Source organism: Biomphalaria glabrata, chromosome 1, assembly GCF_947242115.1.
Source record: "Biomphalaria glabrata chromosome 1, xgBioGlab47.1, whole genome shotgun sequence".
In the NCBI taxonomy this organism is placed as follows: Eukaryota; Metazoa; Mollusca; class Gastropoda; family Planorbidae; genus Biomphalaria; species Biomphalaria glabrata.
The window spans coordinates 36739251-36763921 of NC_074711.1; the positions used below are offsets into that span (position 1 = coordinate 36739251).

Below are 24671 nucleotides of genomic sequence, written 5' to 3' on the forward strand. Positions count from 1 at the left end.
AGCAGCTAGGATAACCCTTCACAAGGTTATCACTTGCTGCAGCCTGTATCTACCACCAGGCGCTCCATTAAACCGAACAGACATGGAGGACCTATTGAAACAACTCCCCCGGCCTTATTTAATCCTTGGGGATTTCAATGCCCATAACACCATGTGGGGATCCAACAATACCGACACAAGAGGTCGTATGCTGGAGGACACCTTCCTCCAACATGATTTATGCATACTTAATGATGCATCACCGACCTACTTGCACCCAGGAACTGGATCATTCACATGCATTGACCTCACCGTATGCGTCCCCGGACTACTGGACGATTTTAAATGGTCAGTTAGCAATGATCTACGGGGAAGTGATCACTTCCCAATCATCATTACTAACAATCTCCCTTCATTGGGACGACCTCAGCGGTGGAAACTGAATAAGGCCGATTGGGAACAATTCCAAAAAAGATGCTCTGAGGATATCACAGAAAATATCCTCCATGAACAGAACCCAGCTGATACCTTTGCTAGCAAGCTACTAAGTATAGCCAGGAAAGTTGTACCCCTAACCTCTGCAAATCCAAAACGGCCTAGCAAACCATGGTTTGATACAGCTTGCAAAAGTGCTATTGGTGATAGGAAAAAACGACTGGCTGCATTTATAAAGAATCCTTCCCAGGAAAACCTAAAGCTATTCAGGATAGCTAGAGCAAAGGCTAGACAAACCATATGGTCAGCCAAAAGGAATTCCTGGAGAAGTTTTGTCGGCAGTCTGGATGCCAAAACTTCTGCTAGAGCGGTTTGGAAGGCAGTAAGGCGAATCAAAGGGAAAGAATCAAATGCAATAGGGCATTTGAAAAACCAAGGACGAACTGTCACGTCCCCCAGAGAAATAGCTGACTGCCTTGCATCCTCAATAGCAGAAAAATCATCCACTGCACACTACACGCCAGAGTTCCAAAAAGTCAAAACCAGGGAGGAAAGACACCCCATTGATTTCAGGTCAGAGAACAATGAAGACTACAACAAACCGTTCTCGCTTGAGGAACTGAGGGAATCGCTGGACAAGTCACATGACACAGCGCCTGGAGAAGACGAAATCCATTACCAGTTCCTCAAGCACCTTCCCGAACCCTCACTGGCAGTCCTACTAGGGGTCTATAACTGTGTGTGGCAAACAGGCGCTTTCCCAAACAGCTGGAGGAAAGCCACAGTTATACCGATACCTAAACCGGGAAGAGACGGCTCTGACCCAGCTAACTATCGACCAATAGCACTAACAAGCTGCATCTGCAAAACCATGGAAAGAATGATTAACAGTAGGCTGGTCTGGTACCTGGAAAGGAATAAAGTGATCTCAAACTACCAGTGCGGATTCCGGCAGGGGCGGACAACAACTGACCACCTGGTAAGGCTGGAAGCTTATATTAGAAATGCATTACTCAGAAGAGAACATCTAGTAGCTGTATTCTTCGATATAGAAAAGGCCTATGACACAACCTGGAAACATGGCATTCTACGTGACCTGGCGCTTATGGGGCTTAAGGGACACCTCCCCCGTTTTGTGGAGGAATTCCTGAAAGATCGAAAATTTCAGGTCCGAGTGGGCAACTCCGCTTCTGACACTCATGACCAGGAAATGGGTGTACCCCAGGGCAGCATTCTGTCAGTCACCCTGTTCAACATTAAAATAAATAGCATCATAAATGCGCTGTCCCCTGGCATAGAGTGCTCTTTGTATGTTGATGACTTTGTCATTCTTACTTATGGGAAAAACATGAACACCTTAGAAAGGAAATTACAGTTATGTTTAAACAAAATTCAGGGTTGGGCAAACTATAATGGTTTCAAATTCTCTGACTCCAAAACAGTTAGTATGCATTTTTGTAATCTAAGGGGGCTCCACCCAGACCCTGAACTATTTATACACAAAAAGAAGATCCCTGTCGTGAAAACTACAAAATTTTTAGGCCTCACCTTAGATTCCAAATTTAATTTTCTCCCCCACATTAAGGAACTTAAGAAGAAATGCCAAAAGTCATTAAACATACTAAGAGTACTCAGCCATACGGACTGGGGAGCTGACAGAGATACCTTGCTGCTGCTCTATCGGAGTCTAATTCGATCCAAGCTAGACTACGGATCCATAATATATGGAGCAGCAAGGAAGTCGTACCTAAAAATACTGGAACCAATACAAAATGCTGCCCTGCGTCTCTGTCTCGGCGCGTTTCGTACATCACCTATCCCAAGTCTCCATGTGGAGGCTGGAGAACTCCCCATGGATATAAGAATGAAAAAGCTTGCAATGCAGTATATAGTCAAGCTAAAATCCAACCCCACGAACCCTGCTTTTGACTCCATATTTAACCCCACAGAGGTAGAATTATACAATCGAAGGCCTAACGTCATACAGCCGTTGGGCCTTCGAATGAGAGAACCCATCCAAAATTTAACCCCACCCATTGACCAAATCTCTAAAATAGAAACCCCTCAGAATCCTCCTTGGCTAATGAATAAACCTAAATTAAATTTATCCCTCCTTAATTTCAAAAAAGAAAATACAGACCCAAGCATACTACAAGTCCACTTTAGGGAACTGCAGGAGAGCTACAGAGATTGTGGCACCATCTACACAGACGGATCCAAAATGGAGGGAAAGGTCGCGTGTGCCTGCTCCTTTCGGAACAAAACAATCTCCCGTAGACTCCTCGATGGCTGCTCCATCTTTACGGCCGAATTGCACGCAATATTGCTTGCACTTATGGCCGTAAAAGCATCAGAAAGGAGTAAATTTATAATCTGCTCCGACTCCAAATCTGCATTGCAAGCTTTGGGGCGGATGAAGACTGACATCCCATTGGTACATAAGAGCCTGAAGCTGTTGGACCTAATAACAGCCGACCGTAGGGATGTCACCTTCATCTGGGTCCCCTCCCATGTTGGCATTGAGGGAAACGAAGCTGCAGACAGAGAAGCAAAGAGAGCCCTAAATCATGCGGTGTCAGGAACCCAAATTCCCTACTCGGACCTGAGACAAAGTATTGCCTCTGCCACCTATCGAGAGTGGCAGAACCGATGGGAGGCTGAGACTCACAGTAAACTCAGGCAGATTGTGGCGGATGTCAGGTGGCGGCCCACATCTAAGGGTCTGACAAGGCGTGGTAGCACAACCATGTCCAGACTTAGGATTGGCCACACCTACATCACGCACTCTTTTGTACTGAAGAGAGAGGAGCCCCCACTTTGCGAGTACTGTGACTCTCGCCTCACCGTGGAACATATCCTCGTTGATTGCCCCAGATACCAGGATGTCAGGGCGAAACATTTTAGAGCCACTAATCTAAAAACACTATTTAATAATGTCGACCCTGGGAAGGTACTGGGCTTTATTCGGGAAGTGGGGCTATCTACGAAGATTTGATTTATGAATTTGTGAACATGCACTATTTACATTAGATTTTTACCAAATATTTAAATTTTTACTACCTTTACTATTTTAACTGTGAATAGACCTTAATTTTAATTATATTACTGTATAGAATCTGGCCCTTGTTGTTTAGAGAGAGAGTAGTCCTTAAGGGACTGCAGGCACGACATGGCCTAAATTGTGCCGATGTGCCTCAAATCAACAAATCAAAATCAAATTCTTGGCTGTTCCAGCAACCTGTTATAGGATTTGAATAGAACTTGGAAAAAAGTGGCTCTTATAACTTAGTTTTAGCTATAGAACCAGAAAAATTGTTCATCTTTATGCCTTTCTGTGTATTTTTTAAGGTTATGTTTTTGTATTTTTAAGTTATGGTTTTATGATGTATTATTACTACTTCTATCTATGAATTGTATGTATAATTGCTACTTTTAAGACTTCTATCTACGAATTGAATGTCTTTCAAGTTCAGGAACTTTACCAAAGTTATCATTCTTGTTAAGGTTTCAACTTTTCATTAAATTTGTTTCTTTTCTGCTAGTAATGGTGGTGGTCTAGGTTCAGGTGACATAAGAAAGCTGGCCTACTATGAGCAATCTATTGATCCTTCTATCCTAAAGGTCATTTTTTTTTTTTTTCTGTAAAAGATAATGTTATTTTTTTATTTATTTACCAACTTATGTTATTGTTCTTTAAAATATGTTTAATTTGTGTAAAATGGAATTCTTTCGGCGCTTAGTATAAAATTGGTCTTTAATGTCACAGGGCCGAGACAAAACTAGGGTTGTTACCTATCGCTGCCCAAGCAATACGGCTGTACAGATCTATGACTACAAGAAGAAGACTGCTCGAGTCATCTTTGGACCTGATTTAGTCGTTCTTGGTCCTCATGAAAACTTCAATGTGCTCAGTTTAAGTGGTTAGTTTTAGATCAATTCATTGGAAAATTTTGTAAATCAATCTAGTTTTTAAGCATGATTATTAAGTGAGAATCTTTTATTTTGTTGGATTATGGCTTAAGCATGTAACTTGAGTGTTAAGTTTTCTATTTCATCAGCTGGCAAGCCCAAAAAAGAAAATGCTCTCAAATCTCTGTGCTTAATGTTAGGGCCCGACTTTATATCTGATATCATTGAGGTACCTTACTTTTATTTAACTTTTAAAATTTGTTTAAACTAGTATTCTTTTTTCTTTTTCATTAATTCCAAAATATTAATTTATAGTATTTATTTAAATATGCTTCAATCTTAAAATACTTCAACATTTGCATTTGGTTTGTTATGGAACATTAGAAAATGCAGAATTTGAAAGATTTGCACAGCCCTATGGATGAAATTTCACAAACTTGTTTTTTTTATACCTTAATAAATTTTCCAAGGACATCAAAAGCTGGAAATTGGACTTTTACTACTATAACTTTATAAACCCAAATCTTAATTTCTGGACTTTGGGTACACACTAAGTTTGATATAATAGGATGGCATAATAGCATACACAAATTTTCTTGTTAAAAATATATGTGAATTGATAACTTGGTTTCTGGAATACAAAAAAACTATTGATGTGATTAAACCTAACAAATTTAATGTTGCAATGGAAGTATTTATTGAAAAGATCAATAAATTTATAAAGATAATTCTTGTAATTAAAGAAAAAAGAGCTAATTAATATATTACAATAATTATTCTGATTCTGAGCAGCAAAAATTGAATTACTGGTATGCATTTAATTGTTGTTTATTTCTTGCCTTGTGTTAAAAAAATAATAGAAGCCACTAAAAAAATATACTGTTACTTGATGTATTACGATAATAAATTTTTTATGGGATGTGCAGTGAAAAAAAGTGGAAAATGTTTCTTGTTAATGAAGAGTAGAACATCGAAACTCACATTGTAATTTATTACATTTGTTTTTCTTATTCAATTACTGACTTTCTTATATTTACACTACAATTTTATTTTATTTACTGGAACTATTTCTTTTAGAAGTTTTACTACCATTGTTCAGCTATATCAGTATTTGAGAATTGATTTTTCTGTTGTTGATGTTCTAGGTGGAAACATCAGATCACGCCAGACTACGTTTACAACTGTCTTTTAATAACCATTTTGAGGTAACATTTAAAACTAATTTTTTTCTAAGTTGATGCCTTAAAGTTGTAAATTACATGAAGTAAAATATTTGTCTAGTTTGCCTGTTTATATTGTGAGTGAAACACAAAATAACCACCTTGTGAGACTAGGTTCTGGCCATTTTGGTTTACAATATTTTCTATTAACTGAAAAAAATATCTTTATTCAAATTGTTAAACCAAAGTGAAATTTTAGCATTTGCCATATACTTAACAATTCCATTGTGTCTATTTCTATTTTTGTCTGTGCCCGTAAATGTCAGGAAATATCCAAAAGTATAAAGCTGCTTGCTTCACATCTGTGCATATAATTATTTTTATAGTTTTTGTCTTGATTTGTGATTCATTACTTTTCATTATGCAGGTGAACAAAAATGAAGAAACAAGTTCTCAGAAAATTTTTGCTGTTCCAGATTTTATAGGTTTTGCTTGCCGTCAAATTGGTAATTAGAATTAACTTTACATTATGAATTTATGATGTTTCTATATCTAAAAGTAAAATTATTTATTAAGTTCGTATTATCTAAAAAAAATTTGTATTTACTGATTCAATTAGGAAGCAGAATTCGTGCCAGTGTTGCACTAACATCATTTGATTCCTTTCATCGTTACTCTGCCAAAATTATAAATACAGCAGTGTTTGGCAATGACTCACAAGGGAATCCTGCCACTGTTCTTAAGTTTCATGTCAATAACCTGGTAAGCTAAAGAAGATTACATTTTAACTTTGAGAACATTTATTTCTGCCTTAGTAATGCCAATGTGAGGTATTTTCCTAATTCCAGGTAGTTAGCAGCATTGATATCCAGAGCATAGAGCCTGTAGATGTGAAGATGAGAGACAGTCTGAGTAAATCAGTGCAGCTTGCCATTGAAATATCTACCAAGTAAGATTTTGTTTTGGAAGAAATAGGAATAAGTTTAGATTAAGTTTACATTATGTATCTTTGGGCTGTCTTCTCTAAGCACTTCAGTACAAATTACTAATCTCAAATTTTCTTTCAAACAGATCTATTGAAGCCTCTGCATCCCATGAAGCCAAGCGTGAGGAACAGATTGCCAAAGGTCAGCTGGAGCGCCAAATTTTAAAAACGGAGAAAGAATCTGAAAAGGAGAGAGCTAAACTGTATGAACTGCGAGCCCTAGCCTCTGCCGTGGAGTCCACTGGTCAAGCTAAAGCAGAGGCCCAAGCCCAAGCAGAGAAACTTCTGATTGAATCTCACAGTCAGATTGAAAGTAGGTCAAGTTGTCTTTTTCTTACAGTTAAAAGTTTTGAAGAAGCAGGACTTGCCACTAGAAGTTGAGTCAAGTAGCATCATCATGTGTATTGGAAATATAGGAAAAAAATCTAGAGTTTTAGTTACTTTTTAGTCTAAACAACAAAAAAAACATAAATATTTTAATGTAAATATTTTAATAACACATTTTTTTTTCTGTTTCACATAAAACATATCACTTTTTTTAATCGAATAAATAACTTGGCTGACATAGAATATTATTGTTGAATGAACACATCACAGTGAAGATACTGATCCTTAACTATCCATTACAAAATAATAGCAACTGTATGATGAACACTGAACAATGATCTTGATAGTTTTGCTTCCCTTATTTAGTCTCATACAAGGATTTTACTGGATTGTCTACAATGTTATTTTATTATTGACATTTTCCTCAACCCTCATAACCTTTTATTTTTCTACTTCTAACTTATCCTTGTTTACATCTATTCAAGTTCTTAAAAAAATGTGATCTGACAAACATGATTTTGTTTTCTTACCCATACACATTGGGACCCAGTAGTCACTCCTCACTCACCTGGCTTGCACACTCAGGCGTGACACTTGTATTTGGCATCAAAGGAAAAATCACATACTCATCTCAAAATAAAGACAAATTGGACTAGCCTTAGAAATCCAAATCATAGTTGTAAAGAAAATTTTCAGTCAACAAATGCCTGATAGTAAATTGGTAATGTGGTGGTGTAAAAAAAATGCATCAACATCTTAGTATTTGTAATCAACTTTTTCAATGAATTTCTTAATTGTTTTTTACTTTCTAATTGCTTTATGAAAGCACCACTCCAAATGAACAACAGATGCCATGACTTAACCATGGTAGTAGGTCATAAATAACAACTCAGTACTTCAGAACAAATATTTTTTTCCTTATGATTTATGTAGTAAGACTTTTATTTTAAATCATATAATCAGATCAACCATTGACTATTGTTATTTAGCTTAAATTTACATTTTTTCTTCAATCATCTTAAAATTGGTCTAAAAGTACAATTATATGTTTGAATTAAAAATGTCTTCCTGTTTCAAGCAAAATATCATTAACAATTGTATTTTTTCAGTTGCTCGTTTGAAAGCTGAAGCTGCTGAAATTGAACATGATGCTTTATTGTCATCTCAAAACTTGGTACAGATATTCATATATTTATATATTCAATCTACATTAATGTGTGTATGTGGTGGCTTCATGCTAAAGTGCTTGGCTTCCAAACCAAGAAGTCTCAAGTGTGAATCCTGGTGAAGATTGAAATTGTTTAGTTCAGTCAACTATAATAGGTATCTGACATACTTTGGAGAAGTAAGAGCAGTTGGTCATGTTTCTGGCCTTATGGTACCCTCATTAACCACTGGCCATATCAACTTCTATCTCATTGATCTCAAGGTCTGAATGTACTGGTATTTTTTAATCAACTCTAAAGGGTACTTGACATTCCTTGAAGAAGTCATGACTGTAGGTCATTGAGCTGACTTCATGACAACCTCATTAACCTCTGGCTTTATAAACAGATGTGCTTTTTATCATCTATGCTATTGGTTTGAATAGGCTAAATGTACCTACATTAAAGTGTAATGTATTATATAAATGATGTTCTGGAGAGTATGGTCAGATTTTAATTTAACTTGGAAAATTAAATTTAAGTAACTTCATCTAAAATTTCTACTTTACTTTGGCTAAATATTAGCTTATAATATTTATATGCCTTAAAATTTTGTATTTTTATGTATTTTTGAAATCCATTTTCGTATAGATTCGGTCTCAAGAAATAGACTTTAAGAAAAAACAGAACTCTCTTTATGTGAGCAAGGAAAAGGCTTATGCAGCTCTAGAAGTAAGCCATATTATACACGTCCATAACATTCTTGTTTAATACTTTAAAAATGTAAGGTTTTAAGGTATTTACATTTAATCTTTAGTATCTGTCACTAATCTGTAAAATGAATAAAAGTCTATATCAAGACTTTGACAAATATGCTAATATTATTACCATGTAGAATCAGTTTGTTTTAGAAGCTTTATAAATCTATATAGGTGCGCAAGTTTACAGAAATGGTGTCTGCTCTAGGAGCTCAGACGTTGGCTGCTATGGCAAATGCAGGACCAAACAATCAGGTAACTTTGCTGCTGTTACACATTCACTTTTACCTGCACTTAATATCTTGGGATGCCTTAAATGTCTTCATTCATAACTCATTCATAAGCTGCTTAATCAATTAACTTTCCGATATAGACTTTTAAAAAAACTATCAAATAATGTTTGTAAACAATTACTGATGGTAAAAATGCATTTGTGTTATGATAGTGTCTTCTAACATTGCATTAAAGCTCTTCAAAAACAAATTAGTTTACTGACTGCAGTTCCCTAAGCCTAACAGTTTTAGCATCACCTGTACAGTGGAAATGACAATAACTCACAGGCAACACTAATACAAAACATAAAAAAAATATTTTTAAAAGTAATTTAAAGCATTTAAATTTTGATGATTGTAAAGAACAATTTATAACAAAATAAATAATAATAAAAAAATAATTAATACATTCCATATGCATGTACTGTATGTAATTACAATGCAAAGTAACTATAGACTAACTTGTTTCCTCTTTGATCAGCTGAATTTGTTGCAAAGTCTAGGACTGGAAAGTGTCTTGCTGACGGATGGCAACTCTCCCATCAACTTGTTCACCACAGCTGTTGAACTTGTTGGTCAACAGTCTGAACAGAATTGTTAGAGTTCTTTTTTTTATAGTCCAATAAATCTACAGCCAGTAACAGCTTCAACCACAATTACTTAACTTTTCATAACTAAAGGAACTTTGTTAAGATGACTTAAGCCTTATCTTTTGATTCTAATGTGATATTGTAGCAATATGTTCTTGTGTCTTGTGATAGAACTTGTGATTTTGTTTCTTTGGTGCTCTTTTTGCTCCATTTTGTTTTCTTAAAGATCTACATTTCAAACATTTATACAACTTCTGTATTTATTTTTTTCTTTACATTTTATGTTTAGAAAGTAAACATCCACATTTCCTTCAGCTAGCTATTTTGACTTTTATTTACATTGTTTAATATTTTCATATCTTAAACACTGTAAAATACTTTACATGAAATATAATACAGAAAAATATATTTTTTCCAAATTTACAACTCTGAAAAAAAAACTTATTTGATCTGAATAACATTTAAAATGTTATGTAAAGATATTTTTTTATTGCGTATCAAATACTTTTTTTCTGAAAAACATTTTATGCTCAACCATCAAGCATTGACAGCATTTTTTGTAAAGTTATTATTAACTTTGTGTTTGTAGCTTTCATTTTCCTTGTTCTAAAATGTTTTTCCTTTGTACTTAGGGAATTGATTTTTTTATTTGAAGTTATAGCCACTAAGTGTGTCTTGTAATTTTGTACAAAATATTACTTAGCTTCATTACTATAGTTCCAATGATTATTATTTTGAAAGTTACTTTAGAAATTTAAATATGCATGTAGAATAAATTCATTTATCTAATTGTTTCTGTTTGCCTTTAATGATCAACATATCACATAGTATACAGATTTAACTAGGTAAACAAAAGAATGAATTTATTCAGTCTCTTTTTTAATATTTGTTCATTGATAATCTTATTTAATAATTTGTTGAAGTCAATGTTTGTGAGGTGTTTAGAAAAGTATCTGCCACTATAACGGAAAAAAATGTCCACAAACGTAATCAAAATTCCTTTGAGAGATTAATACATCTCTTTCTTACATAACAGCAATGTACAATTTAATATAATAATATTGAGAATGTGTGTGTGTTATGTGACATATCAAATATTTCAGCTCTAACTGGGGTTATTTTGTTTTCATCAAATCTTTGGTATGTTTAAATATGTTTGAATTTAGTACTGATTTTGAAAAAAATTTAGATTACCTTAATTTTTTATTATTTTTTTATACTTAAGAAACACAATTTATGATGAAAGAATAATGCTTTGATATTATTATATTCCATATTTATTCTCATCATTTATCTTGTTGACTTCTGTGTTACAAACAATTCATATCTTAATTGCCATATATATACATATATATATATATATTTTTTAATTATTTTTTTTTTACACTGTAAATGTTTTTCTCAATTTCTTTTAAGTTTTTATTTGGAAACAAAAGATTGCAATGATCATTACGACAATGAATAAAAATATGCTTAGGTTTGTTTTCAGATCATTCCATTTTCCATGATGAACCTCATTTGTCTTATTTGACATTTTGTTCTATTATTCTTAAGAAAATGGACTGCTTTTCAAAAGAGACCAAAAAAAAAATTACTTATAGCTGATGTATCTAAATAGTGCCTGAAAAAAATGTTGGTAGATGTTATTAGTTGACTGTTGTTCTAATGAACCAGTTTTCTAATAATAGCATTTTTGTTTGGTTTGGCCTAGAGCCCAACATCTGAGCCCAATAAATCACTTATACAAATACCACTGGCAGCAACTCCCCCAATTAAGGGGAGGAAACCAAATCTCCACTGGAGGGGAGAGAACTGCAGTCTGTTATCTTTATGACTAAACAAATACATGCTGCGTAGATTTCTCTTTCTTCTCAAGTGCTGACAACTTACCTACTCGGCTGTCACTTGGAACAAGGGGGGATTATCTTGTATCAAGTGAAATATCAAAGCAGCTTGATATTAATATCTTAAATATTTTCTTATCACAATGTGGTTTTTAGCAGGCTATCACCCATACAATATATTTTGTCTGTTATTTATTCAGGTATTTGCTAAGTAAAGACTGGCTTGATGAATTAGATTATTGGTTTAATGATTAGATTATTAGTTACTTTGTTGTAATCCCTCCAGTTGCAATGTTGAAGTTTATACAAGGATTAAAGACTTTTGACTTCTGTACTGTGCACATACTAAATTCTTTTACTAATAAAGTTCAAATATTCGTTCCCAGGGTTTCTCAAACATTTGACACCACAAGATTATGGTTGTGACACCACAGTATCTACATACAATAGTTAGGTACCATATTATTGAGAACCATTGTATTGTGGTATTACAGATAGTTAGATACCATAGTATTTAGTACCATAGTAGTGTGATACCATAGTATCACAATAGTTGGTTGCCATTGTAGGCCTTGTTTACAGCACCACTGTAGTACGAATGAAATGATGCATTAACTGCCTACATTTTGTTTGTTGTGCTGTTTAAACGCTTTGATATATGGTTTTGGTTAGGTGGCAAGAGTCCTAACTCTAAAGCAGAAGGGCATGTATTCGAGTCCTAGTGAGGAAGGGGATGGCTACTTGGGAGCTGAAGATTCCTCCAAGTTTCTTGCAGACGTGAAGTTTCGTGTCGCTATGTGCTCTACGCGTGGTTAGACTCTGTTTCTATCTCAAGGGAAACAATTCTGTTAAATCACTTTAACTCAAGTTACCTTAGACGCTAAATTCACAGTTTCTTGCATAAATAAACAAAAACTTATAAAATTGTGTTTGTAAAATAAATGACATATGGACTCCATATAAAATAAAATGAGCCCTGTCTACAACAGTCTCTATTTCTTCTTGCGCGGTATGGGTCAGTTACATAGTGACTAGAGTATGAACTGATTCCTAAGTTAGGTAGTCAGGGATGCAAATATCTGACACATAAACCTTTATTAACTAAGCATAAGAACTTTGTAGACCATATTAATAGCCCAATGATTTCACTATGACCATAGGCTTATGAATACAATATAGTTCACAAAGAGAAATGCGTGGGGTGGATGAGTACGCCCACAGTGTAGCAAACATAAAATAAATGAACGATATTTATAAAGTGTTTGATTTACTGATTACCTTACACCGTCAAGCAAATATTTATGGCGGTATCGGTGAAATGAGAAAACCTTTTTGAAAAGTAATCGACTCCACCCCAGTGTCACGTGACATCGCCCACCACTCCACGATTTTTTGAGGGGCATCGCAATGTCTACCTGCTGTAGATCTCTAAATCATTTGTCTACTGATAAGATGTCGTCTTAACTTTGGATCTACTGAAGATATGTTTTCATGACATAATAAGCAGTAAATATCGCTAATATCACAGAAACATACCAGTTAACCCCAGCCCCATTTCATATTTACAATTTAAAAAATCGCTTCTCTAAAGGGTGTGGCCAGATTGAAAATGACATATACAGTGTATGTGAGTCTGTGTGTGCTTTCTGGAGTGAGGAAAAAAAAGCTTGAATAACTGACAATATTTGTTAACGTATTTATATTAATGAGTTTCCAACAAACGCGTATCAAAGTACTTGGTGGCAGACATCCGCATGTTATGAAACATAGATGTGCAATCTCTTTCAGTACATGTGTATGTCATGTATTTATTAAGATATTTAGGAAACCCACAGTCGGTGTCCCTCACCATTACAGTTATTGATCGCCTTCCAACGTCAATTTCCCTTTTGTTTTGAATGTTAAGCCTACTAAAATAAATTCTTATCCACAATTTGTTTCTACTTATTTTATATTTATTCTTTACGGAACATGAAATACTCCATGGGGGTAACTCCGAATAGAGCAAGGATTAAAGGGAATCAAGTCATCTAAAAAAGTGTCAGGCTATTTATAAAACTCTTTAGAAAAAGAAGTCGGTGAAGAGCCCATCTCTCTTTCACGGAAATTGTTACTGTGTCTTGTGTAGAGTGTTGGCTAACGTGGTGGAGGTAACTTCAAAGTACAAGTTGAACACTTTCCAAGTCCAATAATAAATGAGTTGATAACCAGTGAAAACAATTCAGAACATTTAATGCATTAATAAAGGGAATCTGCCCACTGTTGTCACTATTGCTACAAAATAACTTAATCCAAGACATTGCCTTCTAAGACGCTTTTCTATCAACTCCCTTTCATTTTATCTATATTCCTAATTTTTGTTTTTATAATTTACGTCATCGTCAATAAGACGTTAAAACCATAGAGACTATATCACTGGCGGATCCAGGGGGGGGGGCGGTAGGGGCGATCGCCCCCCCCCCACTCGGCCGACCCCCTCATCCCGTAGGGGGGGGGCGAACGAATTTTAGTATAGAATTTACACAATTTTATACGAATTTATTACTAATGTTAATAATATATACTAATTATTTATATTTCAACCTATTTTTAGATTATTTCTAGTATTTTGGTCGATTTGGTAGGGTCGGGAGGGGGCGATGGCATCAATCCGCCCCCCCCCCCACCACAAACTTTAGAGTGGGGGGGGGCGGTCCTATTTATTTGCAGAAATCACATATCGCTAACAGAATCAATTAAATATCTATATGATTAAAACTTGTTATTGGTATTTTAACCGGTCTTTATATTATGTCGTTCACCTGTTGGCCGATTGGAAGGGGAGGAGCGAATACCTCTACTGCCCTTCCCATCTAAGCCCTTTGAGTGGGGGGGGGGGCGGTCCTACTTTTATGGAGAAATCATAGTATGTGAACAAAATTAGTCGAATATCTATATAATATAAACAGGTGGAAGTGCGATACATGCAATCACCTTCCCTCCATCGGACAAACCAATACTTTTTCTTTTTGTATTATAGTAAGAAATTACAAAAATTTAAAAATCTGTCACTAATATAATTTATATATGCTATAAAGTAAATTCTTATATCGAGTCGCCCAACCCCTATTCTTGAATGCAAAATGCAATCATTAGGAGAAATTATAAAAAGGAGCGAGGATTAATCGTTTTCATTTTACCGCCATTCCCCTTTCCAGACCGTTTGTGTAATTTCACATGAATTGATCATAATTATTTTAAGAAAGACTTTGCTTTGGAAAAGTTATAATTCAAACGAAATGTTTCAATATAACAGTCACGATTGAGATGAGTTCAAAAGCCAGATAATCTTTTCCTAGTCGACTTTTTCCAACCTTTACTCTATCTCATATTTTTCTAGTTAAATAAATTTAGGACTATAACTCACAATTAATGCTTGAATTTTATTGAATATTATTAATCAATTTTTTTTTTCGGCGGCGAACCTCAAAGCCTTAATCTACATATGTGGGGTATCTTATCTTTTCAAAGAACAAAACGGTTGTATTTGCAATGTAATAAGGGACTATAAATTCATATTTAAATATTTTTCCACATTATTCAAAAAGTCCTTTATAATAGAATGAATAATGAGCTATAGGTCAGGAGAATGCGTTACTGCAGTGAAGAATGCCAGAAAACACTTTAAGCGTCAAGGCTTCGCCCCGAACCCCACTAATAAATAATGAGCTGTAGATGTCAGGAGAATGCGTTTAAGCCCTGAAAAATGAAAGAAAACGCTTTTAGGGTCGAGGCTTCGCCCCGAACCTCACTAATGAATAATAAGCTGTAGATGTCGGAGAATGCGTTTCTGCATTGAAGAATGCAAGACAACGCTTTTTGCGAACCCCACTAATAAATAATGATCTATAGATGTCAGGAGAATGCGTTTCAGCCGTGACAAATGCAAGAAAACGCTTTTTGCGTCGAGGCTTCGCCCCGAACCCCACTAATAAATAATGAGTTGTAGATGTCAGGAGAATGCGTTTCAGCTTTGAAAAATGCAAGAAAACGCTTTTAGAGTCGGGGCTTCGCCCCGAACCCCACTGATAAGTAATGAGCTGTAGATGTCAGGAGAATGCGTTTCAGCCGTGAAAAATGCAAGACAACGCTTTTGGAGTCGGGGCTTCGCCCCGAACCCAACTTATAAATGATGAGCTGTAGATGTCAGGAGAATGCGTTTTAGCCGTGAAAAATGCAAGAAAACGCTTTTGGAGTCGGGGCCTTGCCCCGAACCCCACTGAAGAAGCTTACAGCGCTCTCCTAGACCCCCAAGTTTGCAAGAGAAAGGCCTCAACATGACTGTTTTTTGTTCTGTTTTTTTACGCCGAACATTGAGAAACAGTGTTATTTTATCTCATATATCGAATATATATATATATATATATATATATATATATATATATATATATATATATATATATATATATATATATATATGATTTACGCACGTTTATGCATTGGGTTAGGGTTTACTGGGCGTTAGGGTTTGGGTTTGAAAAAAAATCGCCTCCCCCCACTCCAAAGTTCTGGATCCGCCAGTGGACTATATATATATATATATATATACAGGACTTCCAACGCTAAGGGTAACTAAGCATATGTTTCGTTCAAGTCCAAAATGTGAGACGAGGTACTTCCGGTATAAACTTATTTTATGACATTCACGATGTTTGAATGATATTGCCAGCTTGGACAATATATTTCTCTTTTCATCACATTTGACAATTTCTTTTTACATTGTTTACTATTAATATGAGTTACATAAGCGATTAATGAAAGAGTCAATACAGTTTTGAGAGTGTCATTTATTACTTAGGTAGCCTATAGGCCTATAATTGGTGATAGAAGTTAAGTCTGTGAGTGAGTCAGTCTAAAAAAAAAAAAACAATAGTGAGTCCCTGAGACTACACACTGACATCTTTACCAACTTTTATTTACATCTAGATTCTATACCTATTTTTTTTAAATTTACTTAAAGTTTTTTTTTTTTTAAGATAGCATGCAGTATGCAATATATTTATATATAATGGAGAATGAAGCCATTAAAAATTACAAGCAATCGTGTATTTATGACTAATTGAAAAATAAGCATAAAACTTTCAGCTCTGCAAGTTATTAATTTTTTAAAGTAATTAAATCCTAAATAACATCCAATTATTCTAAAAGCCATTAAAAAAAATGATTGTTCCAAATTTGTCTTCACCTAATAGAATTCTAGAATCATTGTTCCTACTTTAATCAAAATTAATTGTACACGTAGTAAACATGTAAACTTTGACCCAGACTAAGTGACCTATGGCTATAAACAATATCTACATATACGACCATACACACTAGTATAATTTGTTTTTGGAAAAAAAATGGCTTAATGGGTTTTTAATTATATATATATATATATAAACTAGTTAAAACACTATCTATATTAATGCTCTTTTTTTAAGTTGGTAAATCAGATTTTGTTGTTATAAAAATCTGGCTATGTCTATCGCACTGTTACCAAAAGTATGACTAAGAAATATTTTGAACGTAGTGTCTATCTTAAGTGATGGTTTCTTTATATAGTAAACATAGACATATATATATAGACTGGACGATAAAGAACAAATTATTATCGGAAATATTTGGGAAAAGATAAGTGTGTAGATCCACATCACAAACCTATATATATTTGCCTATGTCTATGATTATAAAACAAAGACAAAATATTGGGAATATGGCAGTTTTGCACTTTTCAAAACTAAAGATCAAAGGTATATATTGGCTGAAATGTTAGTCCTAAAATTTATAGCTCAATCGCCGCCATTTTTTTTTCACATAGATATAGTACATAAAACATATTGACTTCCCCCAAATAAAAATAACTTCCTACTTCCAGTCTATATTTATTTATGTCTATGATAGTAAACTAATTCACCGGAAGTCATTCTACTAACACTACACTGCAACCAAGGACGCCTCGGTGTACGGGACTTATTTAATTGAATAATATAGGCGTGGTGCGCATAGTTGGCGGTCCTGTATATATATAGTCTATGGTTAAAACATAAACCAAAATAAACGAATGCCGAACTTTACGCGCCGAATCTATTTTACAACCTAATACCGGCCACTAAAGTAAAATAAAATTAAGTTCTCCTTTCAGACCTTGAGGTCTTTAGGGCAGATGATGTAAAGGTCATCTGTTTTTCTGTTATCCAAGCGCTTTACCGCTCAGCCACCGCGCCTCCAATACCGGCCACTAGGAGAAAACTTTTCCATTGGTCCAGTGTCTCAAGAAACGTCCTTCTGTTGCAGTCGGAATGCTTGGCTACTGAATGTGAAATTGAAGTACAAAATACAGAGTCTAATCTGTTGAATTGGACTAGAGTTTTTATTAGGATCAAAATCTGTGGTCCGATTTAGCGGTTTCGACTGTACGATGAGAGAATCAATTTTGAGGCATATTTAGATTTTAAAAAAAATTTATAATGCACAAAGTAAACAACAAAATAATTAAATATTTCTCCTTGTTTTGTACCCTTTTTTATCTGTGATGCCCTTTATTACGTACTCAGTATTCAACAGATTATTCCTACACAAGTTCCTTCTTGTAGTCGAAGTAGCTTCTGTCATTACACGCACGAGTTGAATTCTTGTAAGAGTTATTTAACACTTGGTGATTTCGTATTGCCTGTGATCAAACCAAGTTCCAAGTTAAACCAGAGTCTCAAAGGGCCGATTTAATTTGATTGTGAAATCCAATTCCCTAAAGATGTTCAGATGACACTGTAGTCATTTAATCTGTTTTGTTGATGAGAAACTTGTTTTAATAATCGGTAACATCTCTCTCTTCTCTCTCTCTCTTCTCTCTCTCTCTCTTCTCTCTCTCTCTCTCTCTATCTATCTATCAATCTATATATATATATATAAAGTTCTTCCTCCAGGCCATTCTCCATTAAGAGCGGTGTAAAACAAGGATGTGTACTGGCCCCTACGCTATTTGGCATCTTCTTCTCAGTCGTACTATCCAGTGCTTTTAAATCCCTGGAAGACGGAATATACATCCATAGCAGATCCGATGGAAGGCTCTTTAACCTGGCACGTCTTAAAGCCAAAACGAAAAGGCGTCGTATCTTGATAAGGGAGCTGCTGTTTGCCGATGACGCGGCACTCGTATCTCACTCACAAGGAGGTCTACAGAAGCTAGTGAACGCCTTAGCAGCTGCTTGTCAAGAGTTTAGCCTTACTATAAGTCTCTCCAAGACCGAAATCCTGGCACAAGACGTCGCAGAAATACCTATAATACAAATTGGGAACCACACCCTTTCAGTGGTGCAGGAATTTACCTACTTGGGTTCAACAATTGTCAGTAACCTAGACTTAGACATCGAGCTGACAAAAAGGATAGGAAAAGCTACCACAGCATTGGCAAAACTCTCCAAGCGCGTCTGGGAAAATGGTAAATTGACCACAGCGACCAAAATCCTAGTCTACAACGCCTGTGTTGTGAGCACTCTCCTTTATGGCAGTGAAAGCTGGTCAACATACATGTACCAAGAGCACAGATTGAATAGTTTCCACTTGCGCTGCCTGAGACGCATAATGGGCATCTCTTGGAGGGACCATGTCTCCAATCAGGAAGTTTTGAGATTGGCTAATATGAACAGCATGTATGCTCTCCTGACACAAAGAAGATTACGCTGGCTCGGACATGTCACCCGCATGCCAGATGGTAGAATCCCGAAAGATATCTTATATGCTGAGCTTGTGGAAGGAGTCAGACCCAAGGCCCGCCCAAGACTAACATATAGAGATGTCTGCAAGCGAGACATGAGAGCCTCAGGCATCAGTGAAAGTATGTGGGAAAACATAGCCAAAGACCGGAGTGCATGGAGACAGACTGTGCGTGCTGGGACAACCCTTGCTGAGAACAAAAGAATTGAAGCGGCTTTAATCAAGAGGGAAAAAAAGAAAGCTGCCCTGTCTGCTAGCCCTAAATCAGAGGCATACACATGTACGAATTGTGGCAAAGTCTGCCGTTCAAGAATTGGCTTGATTAGCCACACCAGATTCTGCCCCGTCTCAAGACTAAGCCAAACCAGTGACTCACTTGGGCGCATCCATTGCCTTTCGAGACAAAAGGAGCCATATATATATATATATATATATATATATATATATATATGTCTCCGAAGACAATGGATGAGCCCAGATGAGTCGCTGGTTTTAGTTTCTTCTCGCTATACAAAAAGCAATTTAAAACAAACAAAATATAACTAATACCTAATAATTCATACTAATACTGAAAAAAAAAGCCTATATAGGGGAAAGAACTGCATACATGGGAGAAATTACGTGTACAAAATGTGTATGAGACAGACAGACGGAGTGAGTTGATATAAGCTTTATCAAAAGAACGACACTTCCCAGAAACAGCTTTCCCTCACCACTCACTTGTTCAAGTTATTGAAAGTTTTTTTTTTTAAATGAAAACTATAGGTGGCCTACATCGGTTCAGTTGTATTAGCTGTTTGGAGCTATTTGGAGCTGTTTGGAGCTACAAGCTAAGCTAACTGCCGACCAACAACATGTACACTTCGTACAGCTTAACTCAAACTTCAACTCACGGTGACGCCGATGCGGGAAGGATGAGGAATCCGTGTCTCATATTACCTTCGACTGGCCCAGACGTACGGAATTTCGTCTGGACAGGTCTGGAAAGCCAGATCTTGACTTGTATGGTGACATAGTTGTATAACGCACAACAGCAGCAGGCCTTTTGTTCTGGGCGTTTGAAAGAGAAGATTTGAGTCTCTCAGGCACTCAATCAAATAGTGATGGATGGTGATGATAGGTGGGTGAGGGTTAATAATCATATTTCTTTTTGAAACAAAAGTTTCAGATAAACTTAAATTTTATAAAATAATAAGATTTAGCTCAGAAAATGCACCATTAGCACTGCACTAAGGTTGTTAAGTCACTGCTTTATGTTGATTTATTCTGGCACCTTATTTGTTTATTACACCTAGTGATAAATCTAGGTAGATCTGGGTAAATCTAGTTAGAGGTCTACCATGTCGAAGAGATATAAAGAAGTTTGAGCTAAAAAAAAAACCAGCAAGCCAGTGTAGCCGGAAGTGTTGTTCCCTTCTGTTAAGAAAACAAATCAGCTCATTATTACCTCGAGAAGAATATTGAGACTATGTCTTCTTGACGATGGTATCATTTCGGGTCACCCGGAAATGAAGTGGCTGACCTACACAACATCCACATTATGGTCCAGCTCTTGAACTAAAAACACTTGACATGATGAAAGTCTTAGTATCTATATATGCGAGCGTGTGTGGTTATGTTGAGTTCTTTTCATTGAGGAATTCCGAAAAACCGGATCCTTGTGGGGTAAAAAAAAATAACAGAGACGGTAAAAAACAACAACAACAGGGAATGTAAAAAACAACAACAACAGAGAAGGTAAAAAACAACAACAGAGAAGGTAAAAAATCATAAACAAGGTTACAAAGACAGTTTGTGTGGAAACACAAACTCAAAATCGGTCCCCGAAGTGATCCACCCAGGCAGGTAAAAAGGCAGGTTTCGGTATTTTCAGAAAGAATATCAGAATGAAATTCTATCAAAGGCAAATGACAGAGAAGAATGGAGAAAGAAGGTTGACAGATCATGTGTGGTGCCCCAGCGGTCCAGCAGACTAAAGGATAGATGAAAGTGAATGTGAAGTTAGATGCGAACCTGGCCTTACTGATGTCTTATAATGAATATCTAATTTATCTAATTGTTTTGCAAATCATCAAGAAAAAAAAACATTTCCGTAAAAAAAAAATTCCTCTTGTTAAGTGTACTGTGTCTTCTACATAGTACTGCAGTTGATGCCATATTATGAAAAAATAATTATTAATTGTTATTTTAAATTATGTCCCCTGGGCATGCTACCCAGCCTCATAGTGGCGCCCGGGTAGAAAAGATCGTAGGAGGAAACGATTAGGCTAAATGGTAGCAAAACAAGACTCCCGTGGGGGTGCCTAAGGGGGTGCGAGAGCATCCTCATTGCACTGCGCGGAGTTGTAAAAAAGCTCCCACAACCTTGTCACAATCCAGGCGCTGTTCCTCAAGGGGCCGTTACATAAATGGCGGGTCCCGCACGGTTAGCCTGGTATAGAAAAGGAAAATGGCGTGGGTCTTAGTGTACGCGGCCTCTTGCCGTGAGTCTGACCCACCCGCCAGACAGAACAGTGTACACTGTTCTCATTCAGGCCGGTGAGAGGGAGCTCTTGTTCACTTTTGCTGGCCTAGAGTTCCAAGAGCCGAAGGCTCAATTCTACCTGACAGTTTCAAGAAGAAGAAGAAGAAGAAATTATGTCCAACTTATATGCATACCGGTACTAAATAGATTTTTTCTCTTTTTTTTTTTGTGTGTAAATGTAGTAGTTAATATGACTAACTAACTAAATGACAGAACTTTTATAACTTAGCAATACAAATGTAAAAATAAACATTTTTGACAAAAAATCTAAAATCATTAGCATGAATGTTCTAAGGATATAGTAGGCCTATATAATATTCCCCCCTAACAAAAATCCTCTAATGTTTGTTACTATTAATAGTGAATAGTTGTAAAAATGGTGTATTTTTATGAAAAAACTGCTTGCATACTTGATTTTAAAATTAGATTTTTCGCTTTCAGAAAAGAAAAAGTAGCCGTTGCATCAGAACTTCGAATGGTCTAAAATATGATGTCGGATTTTCACTATCCTTTCTAGTTTACGAGATCTAAACGGGCCGGACGGCCTGACGGACAAACAACACAAAACGAATAGCGTCTTTTCCCCTTTCGGGGCCGCTTAAAAAAACTTTTTATAAAGACAATACCTCCATTATACAACTTAAAATATAATATTAAATATTTTAAAAAATATGATTTAATGTTTTTCTAATTTGTCTAATATGAGTTGATTATAATTTATTCGTTCAACGTTAGTTAACCCTTAACTTGCGCCCTGAAGGCGCTCGCTGTGACTGTAGCAGCAACCAAATTCTCCCAACCGTCTCATAGTCTCGGTTAAGCCGAAGCATTGGTGCATCAAGAGATAGGGTCGTCCACCTTTTCACTTTGTACAAGAGTCTTCCAATCTTCCGACATTTAAGAATATGAACTTCTATTTAGGCATTAAAATTCATTCAACAAGATAATATGGCTTTGAGCTGGAAATCGTCCTCCATACAAGAACTGAGATGTTTATATATTTACTACTCTACCTAGGTTTTCAAATAAGGCCTCTTTTGGTCGATTATTGGACATATAAATGAATACTTTTAAAAGGGGGGGGGGTATTGTTGAAGGCCGAAACCAAATGTTATTGTAGGCCTGAACCTGTGACGTTGGGGGTTAATAGCTCTGCACTACTACAAAGATTGGTCTCTCGTAGGTTCGGTCCTTTTACTTCTTACTGCCCACAGATTGTGACGTTGGAGGTCAGTGTTCAGGCCTTCTACATCGATTGGTCTCGGTTGGAGTCTTTGAATTTCATCACACTAAAATGTAATAATTTTTAATTCTGAAGAAACATCCGAAACAAAACAGAACAAGTATCATTCAAGAACATACTACAGACATCATACGAGATATCATACTAGAACATACTACATACATCATCCAAGATATCATACTAGAACATACTACACACATCATACGAGACATCATACTAGAACATACTACATACATCATCCGAGATATCATACATGAACATACTACATGCATCATACGAGATATCATTCAAGAACATACTACATACATCATACGAGATATCATTCAAGACGTACTACACACATCATACGAGATATCATTCAAGAACATACTACAGACATCATACGAGATATCATACTAGAACATACTACATACATCATCCAAGATATCATACTAGAACATACTACACACATCATACGAGACATCATACTAGAACATACTACATACATCATCCGAGATATCATACTAGAACATACTACATGCATCATACGAGATATCATTCAAGAACATACTACATACATCATACGAGATATCATTCAAGACGTACTACACACATCATACGAGATATCATTCAAGAACATACTACATACAGCATACGAGATATCATACTAGAACATACTACATACATCATACGAGATATCATTCAAGAACATACTACATACATCATCCGAGATATCATACTAGAACATACTACATACATCATACGAGATATCATTCAAGAACATACTACATACATCATACGAGATATCATTCAAGAACATACTACATACATCATACGAGATATCATTCAAGACGTACTACACACATCATACGAGATATCATTCAAGAACATACTACATACAGCATACGAGATATCATTCAAGAACATACTACATACAGCATACGAGATATCATTCAAGAACATACTACATACAGCATACGAGATATCATACTAGAACATACTACATACATCATGCGAGATATCATTCAAGACGTACTACATAAGAAATATTTAAGACATTTTCGAGACTAACTGTTCGGTCAGAAATAGTTTTTGTTTCTTTATCAATTGCTGCAGGCTATAACTAAAAAACGCGATGCTTTGAGAGGGTTAATACAATGTGATTTGCTATCCAATGTTTCTGTTGTTTTTTTTTATTTGCTAATTCTTTTATTTCAAGACACTTTTAATTAGGAGACAGCTTGTGTTGGCGTGTACTTACAGATTCTTTGCGATTCTTATCAATCCTCTGATCGTGATTTACAATAACCATGATCAGATCACTGGCTGACGTTTTTCTCAATCTCACAGTTCAGTCAAACAGGCTGGAAATAGACAACCTTGAAAATAATTGTCAGGTTTTTGAAATTGACACGCCATCTTGTCATTAATTTTGCCATCATCACGTGATTTATGAGCACGTAACCTGTGAATGCTTGCCATATGTAAAAAAAATAGTTTTAAATGAACCTTTTTCCATATATATATATTTACAGAAAAAGAGAGAGAGAGAGAGAATTAAATCAATGCATACATCAGCTAAACATTTAGATTTTAATTTTCATTGAAAAATAAAGTGAGAAATAATGTCCATGTATGGAATCAAACTTACGACATGTGTCTTTATAGCGCAACTCTCTATCAACTGATTTAACGAGCCATTCTACTTCGTGTGAAATTTTAGCTTGAAATAAATGATTCAATTTATATGTACTTCCAAATTCAACTTTTACTTTTACATCACCATC

The 24671-nt window shown here is 35.6% G+C and overlaps 1 protein-coding gene across 1 annotated transcript in view; it reads left to right on the forward strand.

The window, feature by feature from the left end:
* Positions 1-11785, forward strand: part of LOC106070979 (major vault protein-like) — a 29573-nt gene extending 17788 nt beyond the window's left edge. The window contains exons 14-25 of the mRNA XM_056034715.1: positions 3957-4035; positions 4181-4334; positions 4473-4552; positions 5469-5528; positions 5911-5989; positions 6103-6245; positions 6332-6432; positions 6555-6781; positions 7905-7969; positions 8592-8672; positions 8873-8953; positions 9452-11785. Of these exons, the coding sequence (XP_055890690.1) occupies positions 3957-4035; positions 4181-4334; positions 4473-4552; positions 5469-5528; positions 5911-5989; positions 6103-6245; positions 6332-6432; positions 6555-6781; positions 7905-7969; positions 8592-8672; positions 8873-8953; positions 9452-9571 (1270 nt within the window). The 3' untranslated portion in view covers positions 9572-11785. The remainder of the gene's footprint in view (positions 1-3956; positions 4036-4180; positions 4335-4472; positions 4553-5468; positions 5529-5910; positions 5990-6102; positions 6246-6331; positions 6433-6554; positions 6782-7904; positions 7970-8591; positions 8673-8872; positions 8954-9451) is intronic.
* The last annotated feature ends 12886 nt before the right edge of the window (positions 11786-24671 follow it).